Genomic DNA, 19,603 nt, shown 5'->3' with positions numbered 1-19,603 from the left:
CATGATAAGTTACAGATCAAATTCGAACTTCACGACGTTTCGTCATTTTTGACAAAGTTATGGCACTTTGAACTTTGGTAATTCTGATAATTCTGATGATCCTTAACTCAGTGCCATTTTAAGTTTTAATTTCCTTTAAAAAACATTTTCTCTGCAATAATAGGACCGATTGAGATCAAATTTTCACCGTAGGAGGGACTCGGTCTGTAGAATATTTTAATGGTAATTATGACGTCACATGTCACGTTGCTGGGCCGCCATATTGTTTTTCATGAAAACACGAAACCCCCTTTTTCTCTGCAAAGGCTGAACAGATCGAGGCCAAACTTTGCAGGCACAATCGCATACCCATGACGAACAAAAAAGTCAGTGAGCATGACGTCATGCGTCACATGGTTTCAGAGTTATGACGTTTTTAAGCATGAACCTTTAAAACCGAGCCCCTCCCTCATTTTTGATCCAATCGAGGGGAAACCTCAGAGATCTGTTCAGCATGTCAGTCTACTAAAATGTCCTTTTGGAATTTGCGATAGGTCACGTGGTTTGGCACATATCGTGAATTAAACGAAAATATTTTTTTAAAAATGGATATCTCTTGAATCGCTAGTACCTCAGACCGTGAGTTGGTAATTATATAATTCGCACAGTGCAATACGTACAGGCTGCTCCATAGAGCGACCTTGCGGGCTTTTCAACGAGGTGAGGCGTGACACACGTGTCTCAGCATACCTCAGATCAAGTTTGAAAACCAGCATCAACCGTGCATAAACTTGCATATTCGATCATTTTTGACAAAGTTATGGCATTTTGAACTTTGGTAGGGGACATGTATTGCAGCGCAATACTCAGAATGCTTGTTTACAAAAAGAGTATTGTGGATAAAGTGTAAACAAATTCCGTCAAGATCCCAGGTATTCAATCTTGCAGATTTTTGCTTTTGTTAAGTTGTTAAAGTTCATTTTACTTTTTCCCCTTCCAGGCATCAGTAAACGTTATGCTTGTGCCAACTTTGGAGAGCAAGGCATAACAGTTGGCTGCTACGACACATATCGACATGACATCGATTGTCAGTGGGTGGACATAACAGACATTTCTCCTGGAGACTACATCTTCCAAGTAAGACTCCACATGCATAGACTGAAAAATGATGTATGTCAACATTTGCATTGGCTTTTTCCATATTAATTTTCCTCCACTCCTATCACCTTCTCTCTTATGCTTTTACACATTGTATTCACACCTTTCTATAAACCTAGCACTCCACGCTAACTTCCCTTACTGATGGAACTTAAAGGCAACCCGTGCCCAGAACCAGAACTTCAAAAAACAATTAGGTGAGGATGGGTAAAAAATATTTGCGTAAAAAGCAAAGTTAAGGCATATCAAACCAACTGATTGGTCCCGTGGACAAAATTAAGTCTGAGGTTTCAACTACCGAAGTCTTCAATTTGTACTTGTGTTTAGTGATCTTGTCCTGTCTTAGTCCCAGTTTAAAACCACTCTGTGGTCATAACTTTGAAGTCATTAGTCGGATGTCCTTTATCCTTAGTCGATGGCCAAGACTGGCCATCGTACACACACAAGGAACAGTGTCCATCACTTGGATGGTGGATAGGAGTTCCACAGGAGGAGGCCATTTGGCCCATCATGACTATGCGGCACCAACATCAACTGCATAACAATGTTATTGACCTAATATGCAAATTCTTAAATTTCAGGTCAATCAGATGAAAATTGACGATTTTATGCAACCTTGACCTTTGACCTTTTGATCTAAAAAAAAAAACAACGATCAGCTTCTAGTTTTTGATTGGTGAACCAATTCAGTGACCCAATATGCAAATTTTTTTAAATTTCAGGTCAATCGGATAAAAATTGACGATTTAATGTGATGCTGACCTTTGACCTATTGACCAAATTATTAATTTGTCTTCCCCATATTATCATAGTTAAGCTTTGTTGAAAATTTTATGACAAAACTCAAATGGTAAAGAAGTTAATCCCAGACACACACACACACACACACACACACACACACACACACACACTGATAAATAAATAAATGTATTTCTAAAATTACACACATCGCTGCAATTTTATAAAGTTCAAGTCCATGATGTAACATTTGTGCGTATTGTTGTAATCACATGCTCATTGTGCCTTTCAGGTTGTGATTAATCCTGAATTTTCAGTGTCTGAGTCAGACTTCTCAAACAATGCCATGAGGTGTAACTGCAAGTACGATGGGCATCGTATCTGGATGTACAACTGCCACAATGGTGAGCAATATCACATTGATCAATTCTAACGAGCTCGTTACGGAATGTTGCAGCTAATGGACAATGATCATCACTGGAATTGGAGGCCGAGATGAAGGGTTTTTCAAATCAAATCAAAAGTTCCGAATGGCTTTATTTTCTTCGTTTATCAACATCTGTATCCTAATTGTTTTGAGGTGTGGCTTTCACAATCTGTCGCTTTATTGGAATGTTCTCCCATCACACACACACACACACACACACACACACACACACACACACACACACACACACACACACACACACACACACACACACACACACACACACACCTCACACTAACATCCCAGCTCACACTCTTACCATGTCTCTCCGAAAAGACCGACTGGACAACCCTCCCATCTGCTTTCTCAACAATCCTCTCCAAGAAGTTCTGTCGCTCAAGCTTTTGGGTCTCACTATCTGCCATGATCTTTCCTGGGAAAACCACATTTCAAAGCTGGCCTCCAAACCCAGTCGCCAACTGGGCATCCTCCGTCGTGCGAAGTCCTTCCTCGGCACACCTGAGCTCCTCACCACATACAAGGCTTTCATCCGCAGCTCGATGGAATACTGCTCTCCCCTCTGGGCTGGTGCTCCTGCCTCACACCTAGCTCGGCTTCACGCTGTTGAAACCAAAGCTTTCAGAATCATTGGAATCTCCATCGATGAAGCCAACTCCGAGGGCCTTTCACTCACTCACCGCAGGCAGGTAGGTGGTCTTTCTGTCTTCTACCGACTCCTCTCCGGCCTTGCTCCCCCAGCTCTATCTGTGCTCTGTCCCCCCAATATTCCTACAGGTTGCACAAGATCTGCCAGCAACCCTCTCTGGTGAAATTGCCAAAATCAAGACTCTCTGCTCACCTTCACTCCTTCATTCCTCTTTACTCCCGCCTCTGGAACAAACTTCCTCACTCTCTTCAATCCCACTCCTCCCTCCGGGTCTTTAAAACGGCTGTTCACCACCATCTCTTATCTTCCCCCATCCAAAACCTTGATCTTTTCTACCCCCGTTAATTCACCCCAGATCCACTTTTTAAAAATACCAACTTCTTTCCTGGAAGTCCTAGCAGTGTCCATGTGTTTTATACCTCTCCCACCCCACCCCCTTACCATGCCTCCTCCCCCCAAGCCCTCTACCTCCCACAGATCTCCCAATGTCCCTGCTCTCAAATGTTGTACTTGTGTACTTCCCTCTCTCTCCCCATCTTGTCTCCCACTCCCTTTATTGTATGTTTTTTGTCTACGGTTTTTTTTGTGATTAATATTAGCTCTTACATGAGCCTCGATCTTGTATACAAAAAAAAAAATCTATCCTTGGTTCAAATCCATATACAGTCGTGGCCAAAAATATTGGCACCCTTGCACTTTTTTCAAATAATGCAACATTTCTTCCAGAAAATTGTTCAAAATTAAAAAATATATTTTGGTATCCACATATGTATTTCTTTGGTTTGCAGTGGAACAAAACAAAATAGCTGAAAAAAAGTCTTACCTTATTCCACACAGAAATCCGAAAATGGCCCGGACAATATTATTGGCACCTTTTAGAAGTTGTTAGAAATCATTTGATTTCAAGCAGGTGATTCTCCTTTACTTTGAAATAGAACTCACCTGTGGTGATTTGCGCAGGTTCCTACAATATAAAAATCACTCATTCAACCAGTTTGAATAGAGAAAAGGAGTCATTCTGCTGTTTTGTGTCACTGTGTGTACTGCAATGAGCATGGACAAAAGAAAGAAAACCAGAGAATTGTCTGAGGAGGTCAGACACAAGATTGTAGCCAAGCATGGACAATCTCAAGGCTACAAGAACATCTCCAGAGACATTGATGTTCCTGTGTCCACCGTACGCAATGTTATCAGGAAGTTTAAGGCCCATGGCACTGTAGCCAACCTCCCTGGACATGGCCGCAAGAAAAGACTTGATCGAAGATTGCAGTGATGGATTGTTCGAATGGTGGAGAAAGCACCTCAATGAACTACCAAACAGATTCAAGTTGACCTTCAGACACAAGGTACGACAGTTTCAACTCAATGAAAGGTGGTTCTATGGTAGGAGACCCAGGAGGACCCCACTGCTGATAGAGAGACATAAAAAAAATCCTGACTGGAGTAGGCCAAAACACACCTGAACAAGCCAAAATCCTTCTGGGAGAATGTAATGTGGACAGATGAGACCAAATTAGAGCTTTGTTGGGAAAGCACATCATCTCTACCTCTTCCTCCTCTTCCATATCTTACCCTACCCCTCCCCCCCCCCCCTGTTCTGTATCTGATGCTCCCCCTTCCTCTTCATTAACGGTATGGACCTCAAACATCTGGGGCCTTTGCTCAAACTTGACTGATCTCTCCATACAGGTTGCTTCTGAAAAGCCAGATGTGATCTGCTTAACAGAAACTTTCCTTCTTCATGATGTCTCTGATTCCTTGGTATCTCTCCCAGGTTACTCCCTCCTCCAGTATGATAGACCTGAGCCTCGTCCTGGAGGTGGGGTTGCTATCTTTGTAAAAAAAACTCTCTTCCTCACTCGCCCTGCACTGCCCTCTCTCCACCTCACCCCCAGGAATACCTTTGGCTACGGCTTCCCCTTCGCGCCCACCTTTTGTTCATATGTGTGTTGTACCGTCCACCAAACAGTGATGACTCCATCTACATCTCGCTGTCTGATAATATGGACCAACTTCTTTCTACCCATCCCAACTCTCTCTTCCTCATATGTGGTGATTTCAATTGTCACCATGCCAGTTGGCTGGGTGTGGGTACCTCTCTCACCAGCCATGGCTCTTCAGCAAAGGACTTCTGCGACTCACTGGGACTGACACAATCTGTCAATTTCCCGACCCGGATCTCAGTCAACGGAGCATCTTTTCTTCTGGACTTGGTTATGACTAACTTCCCTGAAAATGTCTGCTGCTCTTCTTCTGCTCCAATCGGCTCATCTGATCATGTGCTTGTCAAAGTGGACATCTCTCTGACCATTCTCAGAGAGCCTCCTCAGCGTCGACGAGTCTGGCATTTCACTCAGGCCAACTGGCACGGTCTTCAAGCAGCCATCAATCATCTGGACTGGTCTCCCATCTCTACTGCCTCTGACATCAACTCATCCTGGGAATTCTTTGAAAGTAAATTACTCTCTCTCATGCACATAGTTATCCCATCTCGTCTTCAGTTGTCATACCCTTCCTCCCGTCCATGGTACACGGAATCTTGTGGTGAGGCTGTTGCCCAGAACCAACTTGCTTTCGTCTCCTGGAAAGCAAATCCAACGGAAGGAAATCTCATTTCCTTTCACAAAGCCCGAAACAAGTGTGTGTCCACCCTCAGGAGAGCCAGGAAACTATATCTCTCCGTTCTCAAGACCGAACTCTCTTATCTGTCTCCCTCTTACAAATCCTGGTGGCGTCTGGTCAAATCTGTTTCTGGTGTTTGTTCCCCCTCCATCCCCTCCCTCACCTCAAATGGCTACACGGCTGACCCTGCACGTGAAAAAGCTGAATGCCGCAACTCTGTGTTTGCCTCTAAATCTTGTGTCCCAAACCCATCCCTCTCTGTACCCACCATACCCAGTCGTACCCAGCTGCTCCTGGACTCTGTGTCCTTTCCTCCTGACAAGGTGGAAAAGTTTCTGTCAACCCTCGACTCTGATTCTGCAAATGGTCCTGACGGCATCAGCCCACGGGTCCTAAAATCATGTTCTTCCGCTCTTTCACTCCCTCTCTCTGTTCTCTTCACCCTCTCTTTTGCTCAAGGTCATCTGCCATCTGCTTGGAAATCAGCCAACATCACCGCTTTGCACAAAAAGGGTGCAAAAACAGATCCTAGCAACTACAGACCAATCAGCCTTCTCCCAATTATCAGCAAAGTCATGGAATCCATCATTGCTTCAGATATGAAATCTTTCCTCTTCTCCAATGGCTTGATCTCTGACCATCAATTTGGTTTCAGACCTGGTCACCTACTCTGGAAATGATGCTTCTGCTTTCTCAACAATGGATGGAGGTCCTCAATGCCAAACAGGAAATTAGAGCTGTCTCCCTTGACATATCACGTGCCTTCGATACGGTCTGGCACCCCGCTCAGCTCACCAAACCCTCCTCCTTTGGTATCCATGGAAATCTCCACGCATGGCTGGTGGACTTCCTCTCTAGTCGTAGCCAACGTGTGGCCCTGAATGGGTTTCTCTCATCTCCTCTTCCCGTTCAGGCTGGAGTTCCCCAAGGCAGTGTCCTGGGCCCTGTGCTTTTTCTGGTCTTCATCAATGATCTCTCTGACTCTCTTGAAAATCCTCTCTATCTCTTTGCTGACGACTCTACTCTCTGTTGCTCCATTCCTCATCCCTCAGGTCAGCAGTCTGCAGCCTCCTCACTCTCTGCAGACCTGGTCAAAATCACAGACTGGGCAAACAAGTGGAACATGTCTTTCAATCCTGACAAATCTCACACTCTTACGATGTCTCTCAGAAAAGACTGACTGGACAACCCTCCCATCCACTTTCTGAATAATCCTCTCCAAGAAGTTCTGTCACTCAAGCTTTTGGGTCTCACTATCTGCCATGATCTTTCCTGGGAAAACCACATTTCAAATCTGGCCTCCAAAGCCAGTCGCCGACTGGGCATCCTCCGTCGTGCGAAGTCCTTCCTTGGCACACCTGAGCTCCTCACCACATACATGGCTTTCATCCGCAGCTCAATGGAATACTGCTCTCCCCTCTGGGCTGGTGCTCCTGCCTCACACCTAGCTCGTCTTCATGCTGTTGAAACCAAAAGCGTTCAGAATCATTGGAATCTCCCGCGATGAAGCTAACTCCAAGGGCCTCTCACTCACTCACCGCAGGCAGGTTGGTGGTCTTTCCGTCTTCTACCGACTCCTCTCTGGCCTTGCCCCCCCCAGCTCTCTCTGGGCTCTGTCCCCCAAATATTCCTACAGGTCGCACAAGATCTGCCTGCAACCCTCTTATGGTTAAACTGCCAAAATTAAGACTTTCTGCTCACCTTCACTCCTTCATTCCTCTTTTCTCCCACCTCTGGAACAAACTCCCTCACTCTCTTCAATCCCACTCCACCCTCCAGGTCTTTAAAACAGCTGTTCACCACCATCTCCTATCTTCCCCCATCCAAAACCTTTATCTTTTCTACCCCCGCTAATTTCACCCCAAATCCTACACTTTTTTGAAATACCAACTTCTGTCCTGGAAGTCCTTGGTCTCCTTGTGTTTTACACCTCTCCCTCCCCCCCCCCCCCCCCCCCCTTTCCACGCCTCCTCCCCCATCGCCCTCTCCCTCCCACGCTTCTCCCTGCTCTCAGGTGTTGTGTTTGTGTGCTTCCCCGCCTCTCCCCATCTTGTCTTCCGCTCCCTCTTTTTGTATGTTTTGTTTGTCTGGTTGATTTGTTTGTGAAATAAATGTTAGCTCTTTCACGAGCCTCGATTCAGTATACAAAAAAAAACAACAAAAAAAAAAACGATGTTTGCAGAAAACAAAATGAAGCCTTCAAAGAAAAGAACACCTTCCCTACAGTCAAACATGGATGAGGTCCATTGATTTTCTGGGGTTGCTGTGCTGCCTCTGGCACCGGGTGCCTTGAATGTGTGCATGGCATCATGAAATCAGGAGATTACCAAGGCATTTTGGAGCACAATGTTCAACCCAGTGTCAGAAAGCTGAGTCTCCATTGAAGGTCATGGGTCTTGCAGCTGGACAATGACCCCAAACACACTTCAAAAAGCACCCAGTAATGGTTCAAGACAAAATTCTGGAATGGTTCTGAAGTGGCCAGCAATGAGTCCAGATCTAAATCCCATTGAACACCTGTGGAGAGATCTGAAAACAGCAGTTGGGAGAAGGCACCCTTCAAATCTGGGAGAACTGGAGCAGTTTGCACAAGAAGAGTGGGCCAGACTGCCAGTGGAGAGGTGTAGGAAGCTCATTCATGGTTATAGGAAGTTCTTGACTGCAGTTATTTTGTCCAAAGACTGTGCTGCCAAATATTACGTCTCAGGTGTCAATAATTTTATCAATGCCATTTCTTTTTATTTTCCTATTTAAAAGGATATATTAAGTTCTGACTCAACAAAGCTTCTGTAACGTTAACAGTGATATAAAGAATTGTGAAGGCCAAATACTTTTGTCAATTTCAACTTATTTTTCGAGAAAATTGTGTTTTTTGCAAAATGTGCAAGGGTGCCAATATTTTTGGCCACGACTGTATGGTTTAAAATTAACTGCAATCACAGTGCTCACTTTATATATTTTGTATATTTTCTGATTATTAGCCCACGCTGGACTTAGTCCAAAACGGGGGATTATGGATTGGGTCTCGTCCGTCCATTCGTCCGTCCGTCTGCAACCATACCTCGCAGATGTATGGACCGATTTTGTTCATACTTGGCACAAAGACAATGCATGATGGCATACATAAGCACATCATTTTGTTTCGTGGTGCGATCAAAGATGGCTGACTCGCGGCCATTTTAGTTGTGAAAAAAACGATGTTGAACACGTCCTCAACCATTTCTTGGACATGTATTTACCGATCTTGTTCAAACTTAGCACCCAGATAATGAATGATGGCCTACATATGCACGTCATTTTCTTTTGAGATCATATCCAAGATGGCTGACTGGTGGCCACTTTGTTACTTAAACCTGTCCCCAACCTTTTCTTGAACATGCATGGTCTGATTTTGTTCAAACTTGGCACAATCACAGTACATGATGGCATACACATGCACCTCACTTTATTTTGTGATCTGATCTAAGATGGCTGTCTGGATGACTGGCGGCCATTTTAGTTGTGAAAAAAAAACTGATATTGAGCACGTCCTCAACCATTTGTCGGGCATGCATTTACCGATCTTGTTCAAACTTGGCACACAGGAAATGAATGATGGGTTACATGACCTAGCTTTAAATATATATATATATATATATATATATATGTATGTATGTATGTATGTATGTATGTATGTATGTATATAATAATAATAATAATAATATACATGTATATAAATAATAATTCACTAAATGTCCGTCTGTCTGTTCGAAGGTACCGCAAAAACGGCTGAACCGATCGCAACAATATTTTGGGTGGGTATTCCTGGGACCCCTTGGAGTAAAATAGGCTATATTGTTTTTCCAAGTTTTCCAATTTTGCAATTTTCCAGTTTTTCCAAACACGATGGAATAATATTTACCGATATGAACAGTGATGTGGCTTTTGATGAAATTATACAAATACTGTTTATTCTACGTACCAGGAGAGAGTATATCGACTCTTGACGAACTCTTCCTATATAAACGTGCGGCACCGAAGTAACATGGCAGCGTGTGCAAAGCGACTGAGAAACAGGTGTAGCGGCCGCTTCCGTGTTACAGATTCGTTGCGCACTCTTCACACATAAACGTGCGACTGAGAAAGACGTGTAGCGGCCGCTTCTGTTTTGCAGAATTCAATCTTTTTTTCAAAATGAGCGCCATGTACTGTATAGATTTTGATGATTTGCGTGTGATATGATTTAACGGATGTTTATATGAATCGTTTAAAATAAAAAACCTTCAACTTCTGATATTTTACCTTTTCATTTGGGCCTCCCAATTGAAGCCCCACCCGTAGGGTGGGTACCATTGCTAGTATAAATAATGCAGAAGATTTTGTTTTGTAGTTTGCCAAAGTAGTATGGCCGACTGACGGCCTTTAACTCTGTATAGCAAAATTACTAAAACCACGGGGTTTTGTAAATTACTAAAATTGCAATTGGATTACTAAAAATTATAAAATTACTAGAAACACATTAAACTATGACATTTTACATCTTTTTCTTCTTGCTTATTTTCAGGTGATGCTTTCAGTGCAGAAATTGAAGAGTTGTTTGAGCATTACTCCAGTGAGATGACCAATTACATTACATCACGGTGAACGATATTGTCATCGGGATCACAGCACCTCCAAGAGCAGTCCTGTGAGCGATGAAACGTCAGATGAAGTAATGTGGTGGAAGTAATCTTGTTTGAAAATTTAAATCTTTATTTTTCACGTTTTCCCTTTCGTTCATGAACAGCCTTGTACATATATTTCACAATGGAAAAAAGCCATAGCAAAATAAAATAATTATTATAGTAATGTAGAGCATGGGATTTTAAAGCTAGGTCTTTTGAGTCAGGTTGAGACCCTCAGAATCCTAAGATACCCAGGCTGCTCTAAGGTTTGCCATACTACCAAGTTCAACACAATTACCTGTGCCACCGTGTATTATTGGAGCCTTGATAATATTGTTTTATACAAGGTGTGTATAATTACTATTAAGTAAATTGCTGGTATTTCCAAAACACTTTGCAATGCTAGTACACCAATAATCGTGTACATTTTCAAAATATTGTACAAAAACAAAGAATCTATTTATTTGAAACATTTTACATAATGTATTAATTGTACGAAATACATACTTTATACGTATTCCATAACTCACCTGGCACCTGTATGAAGTTCAATTGGGCCTAGCTATTTGTAATACAGAGTTTGTATCCACACCGACCCAGCCAGAATTGTCAGGGATGTGATCCAAGATCTCAGCAGAAAACATTTGCACATCAGCAAATCCAGACGAGGATGTTTCTCGGAGTTATATCACATGTAAATTACTCATTTTCTGTCGGAATCGGGTGCCGCTGCAACCTCACAAGATCATAGTGCTGTCACGTGGTTTCGGAGGCTTGAAGAGAGGCATTTTCTATTGTGCGTAAATTGTTTCCGTTGGAAAATGATGACGTCAAAGGAAATGGAATTGTTTTTAATGATGCGTTTCATAAATATGTTTAAGACATGATATGTTTGATAGACATGTTTGCACAGGCTTGATGGGCCTATTGGCTTCCTCCTGCATTGGAGTTCCTTGTAAAAAGTAAGATGAAGATACTTCAGCCAGTTCATGGCTACGCAACCACAAAATTCGCCCCTTGTGGTAACGTGTAACGACATTTGAAAAAATTATTTATTACATTTCCTTTAGGCCCCCTGGCCTCTTGGCCTTACTCCTCCAGGGGGTGGGGCCTTTGTCAGAGGCTTTAACATCAAAGTAAGTTGGGTATAGATGTCCCAGCCAAATTTCTTAACAGTCTTAAAAAGTCAAAAGTACAAGTGCTACATGGAGGATCATCCTGGTAGAAAAACCCAAATGGGAAACTTAAGTGGTATGAAACAACACAGGAATGTTTACACCCTCCCAGGATGCACTGTTGCAGAGAAAAACGTACCCACCTCCAAATTGGAATGTGCTTCCTTTTAATTAACCTTTTACCTGCGACATGTCACAAGTTTACAAGAGCTCCACATGGTTGTCCTTGCTCTTGTTGTGGTTGTTGTTAGAGCTCGATTTTTGGAATGTACACCCATTGGTCAGATAGCTGCCAGACCCCACCTGCATTTGTCGCTTGACGATCCACCCACCGTGGCACCCAGACAAAATAATATGGCCGCCATCTTGGTTTTCTGGTGGGCTTAAGACATCAGGCCTGTAGGCAAATAAAAATTATTAGCATGGTTTAATCAAGCCTGTCAGCATGCACGGTACGTGCCTCCCTAAAAAAAATAGCATGGGCCTAAGACATCAGGCTTGTAGGCCTCTGCTGATTATACACTGCCCGGGTTTGTTACATCAGATTTCCATTGGCCTGGTTTGGGTCAAGTATTACTCGGGATGAGGGATCCTGAAAAATCGAATCAATGTCGAATAAAAATTATTAGTAAGGTTAAATCAATCCCGTCAGCACCCTAAAAAATAGCGTTACATAATTTTTGAATGGCCCCATATTGGAGTTAAACAATCCGTGACTGTGTGACAAATCAGCTCGTTCTGATATAACCGTGGTGGAGGCTGACATGGATGAGAGGTGTCAAGTTAATCAATTGATAGCGCATTAAATGCGAAACATTCAGACTAATGAGGAAAATGTATCAATTTCAGGTCTGAAAAGTCAGCCCAAAACCAAATCCAAATATCTTGCGTCTATATGCCATATAATTAATATGATACAAAGTAATCTAAGATGACATACCTTTACAGATATTGGGTGAGAAAAAGTAATTTCCTGATTCTTTCAAAGCCTTTGTTTTAAATTCAACTTCATGAGAGGGTTTTTGCAATAATTTTAACTTAAAAACTCTCGTTATTAAATCTGTAACTTCTTAACTAGTATGATCAACAACCATAATGTGAGTTGTTTATGGCCAATGATCATCACAGATGGTCATCTGCATGGAAAACTATATAAAACCAAAATGGCAAAGTCTTACACAGGAATAAAGGTTGGTTTCATAAGAGTTGTGCTAATCATATATACCTCGACATTATTATAATTTCTTTGCAAAACAAACTGTTTACTCATAAAATAACTTTAGTATCAAGTATAACGGTATGCACAAATAGGAATTAGGAGTCATGGCTTATGATTCCACAATGAATAAACTGAACACGAAACATCTCTATTTCTGCTCACGCAGTGGCCAAAAGTACTGAATTTACTTTTCAAAGATAATATATATATATATATGTATATATATATATATATATATATATATATATATATATATATATATATATATATATATATATAATATATATATATATATATATATATGTATATATATATATATATATATATGTATATATATATATATATATATATGTATATATATATATGTATACACAAAGAATTAAGTTAAGCACCCCCCCCCGTTTTTTTACAACCTCGCACATTACAAGTTTGTTGTCGTCAAAACAGTGTAATATACCCATGATATTGCTATATTTTCTGGAGAAGTGACATTATGGTCACATAAAAACATAACAATCATGCCGTTTTCAATATTTTATTCTGAATAATTTAAGGTGAAATTTTTTGGGAATTTTAGGCATATTTTCACCTCAATTTAAGTATGGAGCTATAGGTCCATCACGGACAGTGTGGATGACGTTTATGTTTTCTAACGTACAGTCATTGTTCTGAGAAGACCTCTAGCGATCTTTGCGTCAATAACGTGTGTAGGACCCACGTGATCGGATCACTGACTCAACCCTACGTCTCATAGACCCTGTAAGCCGTCGTATGCGTTGCTGTGGCAGGTTGTTCCATTCCCGATGTAATGCACGTTCCAATTCATCCAGATTGGCTATTGGAGGGACCATCTTCGCAATTTGTCGTCCCAACATGTCCCAAACGTGCTCGAGGGGGTTCAGGTTCAGGACAGGATTAGGGGGTGCTTAACTTAATTCTTTGTGTAGGGGTGCTTAACTTAATTCTTTGTGTATATATATATATATATGTATATATATATATATGTATATATATATATGTATATATATATGTATGTATATATATATATATATATGTATGTATATATATATATATATATACTGTATATATATATATATATATATATATATATATATATATACGTATATATATATATATATATATATATATATATATATATATATATATATATATATATATATATATATATATATATATACCATGTTTAGCAGATATAGCTCAAACACAGAGCATACATTTCATGGAAAGTTTTGTACTTGTCTTTAAAACTTATTACAGTAATTACCAGACGGTGTCCTTCGGGAAGTGTAGGTGTGCTATCCCCGGCACCCTGAACCAAATTCCGGGTTTCTGCTCTATCTTACAGGGGGCACTGCAGCAACGACACAGCTGCACCCCCAGAAAAATGATGCTACCTGCAGTCATGTGTCGCATACGTTGGTGCAAAGTTCGAATAACTTTTTGTCTCTTCCATTATTGTATCATAAACTTGCAGGAATGACTTTATCTTGCACTAAAAGCCATGGTATATTGTATGTATGATTTTTGCATTTATTGTGCAATTTTTCCTGGGATCTCTTTTTTTGTTGTTATTGTTGTTGCAGCAGAGTGCAAATGTGGTGCTACAAAGCTTCCTACTTTAGGATATTTCTTGCCTTATTCATAGGTTCTTGTGTACTTGCAATGTATTTACTTGAAAGTTCATTTAATACATGCCTTTGTATACTTTGGCATCAAATTGCTGTTATAACTACAATGTCCTACTTGTCGTGATTTTATTAAAGGAGTCATTGACATTGACTCATTGTCTCATTTTTGTATGAGTACTCATTGTCTCACTTGAGTAGAATTATATTTACTTTTGATGTTTATATCTGCAAAGCAGATAGCGAAAGAGAGGTGTGATGTGATGGGGGTGAGTTGCTTGAAGGATGAAGTGGGACAAATCGTTGTCGACCCAGATGGAATTAAAGGAAGATGGAAAAGATATATGGAAATGCTGTTGAATACAGAGAATGAATGGGATGGCAACATAGAGAGTAACCCTGTTTTAGGACCGGCAGAGAAGATAACTGAGAAGGAAGTTGAGGAAGCGATAAAAGCAATGAAGGGGTAGAAAAGCGGGAGGGCCGACGGGAGTTGTGGGAGATATGCTGAAGGCAGCAGGAAGTTGGGGTGTGAAGAGAATGACAGAGATCTGTAATCTGGTGGTGAAAGAAGGCCGCATTCCAGTGGATTGGGAACTGAGTACCCTCATCCCTCTATACAAGAGGAAAGGTGACCCTCTGGAGTGTGGCTCGTACCGAGCGATAAAGTTATTGGAGCATGGAATGAAGGTATTGGAAAGGGTGTTGGAGAGGAGGATAAGGAAGAAAGTGAAGATCGACGAAATGCAGTTTGGATTCATGCCAGGAAGAGGAACGACAGACACGCTTTTCATTGTGAGGCAGTTGCAGGAGAAGTACATGGAGAAGAGGAAGAAGTTGTTTCTTGGGTTTGTTGATCTGGAGAAAGCATTCGATAGGGTACCACGCAAAGTATTGACATGGGCATTGAGGAAGTTAGGAGTGGAGGAATGGTTGATCAGAGTAGTGATGGCAATGTACAAAAGAGCGCGCACAGCTGTAAGGACGAAGGACGGGAACAGTGGTGAGTTTGAGGTGAAGGTGGGAGTGCATCAGGGGTCGGTACTAAGTCCATTACTATTTGTAGCTGTGATGGAGGTGCTGGCTCAGAACGTAAAGGAGGGTTTACCGTGGGAGTTGTTGTATGCAGATGATCTGGTGTTGATTGCGGAAAGTATGGATGGACTGAAGGAAAAGATGAACACGTGGAAGGAATGTATGGAGACAAAAGGTCTGAAGGTGAATATCGGAAAGACGAAGGTGATGGCAAGTGGTAAAGCATGTGGTGAGGTGGAAAGAACTGGGAAGTGGCCCTGTGCTGTGTGTAGGAAGGGTGTCGGAGTGAACTCCATTCAATGTACAATGTGCGCTGAGTGGGTTCATCAAAAATGTAGTGGTCTGAGAGGGTCATTAACCAGTGTGGCAGCTACATTCAAATGTAAGGTGTGCACAGAGGGAGCTGCAGATGGAGGAAATGTTGAGTTGGATCTTGGAGATGGCGTGAAGCTGGAAGGTGTGAAAACATTTTGCTACCTCGGAGACATGCTGAATGGAGAAGGTGGATCAGACTCGGCAACGGTTGCTCGAGTGAGATGTGCATGGAAGAAGTTTCGGGAACTGGGTGGCGTGCTGATGATGAGGGGAGTGTCGTTGAAGCTGAAGGGAAAGGTGTATGCTGCATGTGTGAGAAGTGTTATGATTTATGGGAGCGAGACATGGGTAATAAACGTAGAGCAGCAACGAAGGTTGAAAAGGGTGGAAATGCGAATGGTTCGGTGGATGTGTGGAGTATCGTTGAGAGAGAGGAAGACAAATGATGAATTGCGAAAGATGATGGGAATAGAGCCTGTGATTGATGCTGTGAAGAGGAACAGGTTGAGATGGTTTGGTCATGTGTTGAGGAAGGATGAAAGTGACTGGTTGAGAAGAGTGATGGAAATGAATGTAGAAGGAAGCAGAGGACGGGGAAGACCGAAAAAGACTTGGCTAAAGATGGTGGAAGAAGAAATGCGGGCAAGGGGGTTAACAAGGAGAGATGCAGAAAATAGGGCAAAATGGAGAAGATTGTCATGGGGACCGCAAGGCTAACCCCCGCTCTAGCAGGGAAAATGGCCTTTAAAATGCATGTTGTATACAATGGAATGCTAAATGGGTCATGTACTAAGAATAAAAACTTTTTTCCTCTTTTTTAGTTCCCAAGGTTTTTGCATATTCATGATTGTTGATGCTGTCTGATCGCAGAACCAGAATTTTGGGCAAGCAATTTGGTTTGGTTTTTAGCTTGCGTGAGCTCGTTGGATCCGACATGCAGCTTGACTATTACAAATCACCAATATAAATCATTCTGTACAAATATAAATATATTTTTGGAACTTCCTCAATGCGGACAAAACAGTCATGTGAAAAAGTAAGTACACCCCATGTAAAGTTTTGACTTTTTCAACATATTTAAACATACAGCTATTTGATCTTCATTTCAACAATATTGATAGATAAAGGTGATATAATATAACAAATATCATAAAACATTTACATTTTGTCGTGCATTGTATAATTTAAATAAACATAAATGCATATTTCGCATGTGGAAAAAGTAAGTACACCCCTACATTTATCATTACTTCAAATACCTAAAATTAGAATCAGGTGCACCACCTCAGGTGCAAATGATTAGAACATCGTTGGAGAGGATCTTGGAGGAACCTGTCTTATTTAAACCTCAAACATTTAATTTGGTTTGCTCTTTGTTGTTGAAGTGTGCGGCGTCACCATGCCGAAATCAAAAGAGCTCTCTGAGGCCTTCAGAAAAAAGGTCATAGATGCCTTCGAGTCTGGGAAGGGATTTAAAAATATCTCCAAACAATTTGAAATCAATCATTCGACTGTCCGTTAGATCATCTACAAGTGGAGAAGATTCCAAACAACTGCCAACTTGTTCAGGCCAGGCCGCCCCAGCAAGTTCAGCCCGAGAGCAGACCGCAAGATGCTGAAAGAAGTCTCTAAGAACCCCAGAATGTCATCACGGGACCTACAGGTAGCTCTTGCCACTGTTGATGTCAAAGTGCACGAGTCTACCATGAGAAAGAGGCTGCACAAATTTGATCTACATGGGAGGTGTGCCAGGAGGAACCCTTTGCTGTCCAGAAAGAACATCAGGGCAAGACTAAAGTTTGTCAATGAACACCTCGGCAAAGACCAGCACTTCTGGAACAATGTGCTCTGGACAGGTGAGTCAAAGGTAGAGCTATTTGGTCACAGTACCAGAAGACACGTTTGGTGAAAACCAAAGACAGCATTTGACCACAAGAACCTGACACCAACTGTAAAGCTTGGTGGTGGAAATATTATGATTTGGGGCAGCTTTGCTGCATCAGGGCCTGGGCAGCTCACCATCATAGAATCCACTATGAATTCTTCATTGTACCAGAGGGTGCTTGAGGATAATGTGAGGCCATCTGTCAGAGAGTTGAAGCTCAACCGAAGGTGGACCTTGCAACATGACAATGACACTAAACATGCTAGTAAATCAACCAAGGAATGGCTGAAAAGAAATAAATGGAGGGTTCTGGAATGGCCAAGTCAAAGCCCGGATCTAAATCCCATCGAGATGTTGTGGGGGGATTTGAAACGAGCTGTGCATGCAAGAAACCCCTCAAACATCGCACAGCTGAAAGAATTCTGCATGGAGGAGTGGGCAAAAATTTCTCCCAGTCGATGTCAGAGACTGGTAGACAGTTATAAGAAACGCCTACTTGAGGTTGTTTCTGCGAAAGGGGGCAATACCACCTATTAGAGCCAAGGGTGTACTTACTTTTTCCACATGCGAAATTTGCATTTATGTTTATTTAAATTATACAATGGACTACAAAATGTAAACGCTTCATGATATTTGTTATACTAGGGCGTGCCCGTACGTGGGTGCAAAAAAACATGCGTGCAAACAACAACAACAAAAAAAAACTTTGAAACCACGTGGCAGTAACGACCACAGAACCCCCCCCCTATATTTACATGAAATGGTTTGGTCCATTCGCAAAGCCAAAGCGAACGGCTTGCGAGTACGGTAGAACCCCCCCTCTATTTACATGAAATGGTTTGGTCCATTCGCAAAGCCAAAGCGAACGGCTTGCGAGTACGGTGACCATACCTTGGGAACCACTTGTCCGATTAATTTCAAACCTTGAAAAGGCACATCCTCGGGTCCCCAGAAATATACCTGGCAAGTTTCAAGTATATCGGACCCGTGGTTGTCGAGAAACAGCGGTCACAGACAAACACACAGACACACACACATACACACAGAGATTACTGGAATTATATAGATAGACTAGGGCGTGCCCGTACGTGGGTGCAAAAAAACATGCGTGCAAACAACAACAACAAAAAAAAACTTTGAAACCACGTGGCAGTAAACGACCACAGAACCCCCCCCCCCCCTCTATTTACATGAAATGGTTTGGTCCATTCGCAAAGCCAAAGCGAACGGCTTGCGAGTACGGTAGAACCCCCCCCCCCTCTATTTACATGAAATGGTTTGGTCCATTCGCAAAGCCAAAGCGAACGGCTTGCGAGTACGGTGACCATACCTTGGGAACCACTTGTCCGATTAATTTCAAACCTTGAAAAGGCACATCCTCGGGTCCCCAGCAATATACCTGGCAAGTTTCAAGTATATCGGACCCGTGGTTGTCGAGAAACAGCGGTCACAGACAAACACACAGACACACACACATACACACACACATACACACACACACACACACAGAGATTACTGGAATTATAGATAGATTATATCACCTTTATCTATCAATATTGTTGAAATGAAGATCAAATAGCTGTATGTTGAAATATGTTGAAAAAGTCAAAACTTTACATGGGGTGTACTTACTTTTTCACGTGACTGTAAGTGTTGCAATTATCTTATTTTGAAACCAGTGATGATTGTTCCTGTCACAACAATTTGGATTAATTTCTGAAAATAAAACTACCACAACCATCTCCCTGGCGTTAAGTCGAGTCACTTTATTTTGACTTGCGACTTGACTTGGACTTTGGAAATGACTTGGGACTTGACCAAAATGATATGTTGACAATCTTCGTTTTCCCCCAAATGTTACGTAGAAATATGAATAATCGTCCCCGTGTCCGAAGGAAGCGGTTTTCATTTGGCATTTTTAATATGAAATAAGTAAAGCCGAGAAACGGATGAAACCCATGAGAATTACCATTTAGAATCAACCTTTAGAATTACCCTTTAGAATCACTCTTTAGAATCACCATTTAGAATCAACCTTTAGAATTACCCTTTAGAATCACTCTTTAGAATCACCATTTAGAATCAGCATTTAGA

General features: G+C 41.8%; 1 protein-coding gene across 4 annotated transcripts in view; it reads left to right on the top strand.

The window, feature by feature from the left end:
- LOC137423018 (lysyl oxidase homolog 2) overlaps positions 1 to 14,440 on the top strand; it is a 182,483-nt gene extending 168,043 nt beyond the window's left edge. The window contains exons 12-15 of one of the 4 annotated variants that reach the window (XR_010983617.2): positions 980 to 1,116; positions 2,168 to 2,279; positions 10,135 to 10,281; positions 10,835 to 12,813. Coding sequence is in view for 3 of the 4 variants with exons in the window: in XM_068109783.2 (XP_067965884.2) it covers positions 980 to 1,116; positions 2,168 to 2,279; positions 10,135 to 10,214 (329 nt within the window). In the remaining variant the exon portion in view is untranslated. Of the gene's footprint in view, positions 1 to 979; positions 1,117 to 2,167; positions 2,280 to 10,134; positions 10,282 to 10,834; positions 12,814 to 14,232 lie in introns of those variants that run through there. The other 3 variants (XM_068109783.2, XM_078774763.1, XM_068109781.2) reach the window with 3 other exon arrangements.
- Positions 14,441 to 19,603: the final 5,163 nt, after the last annotated feature.

This window comes from Myxine glutinosa, chromosome 3 (genome assembly GCF_964187855.1).
Source record: "Myxine glutinosa chromosome 3, kmMyxGlut1.1, whole genome shotgun sequence".
In the NCBI taxonomy this organism is placed as follows: domain Eukaryota; kingdom Metazoa; phylum Chordata; class Myxini; order Myxiniformes; family Myxinidae; genus Myxine; species Myxine glutinosa.
Note: the sequence above shows the minus strand (reverse complement) of the source record. Positions and strands in the feature narration are given on the sequence as shown.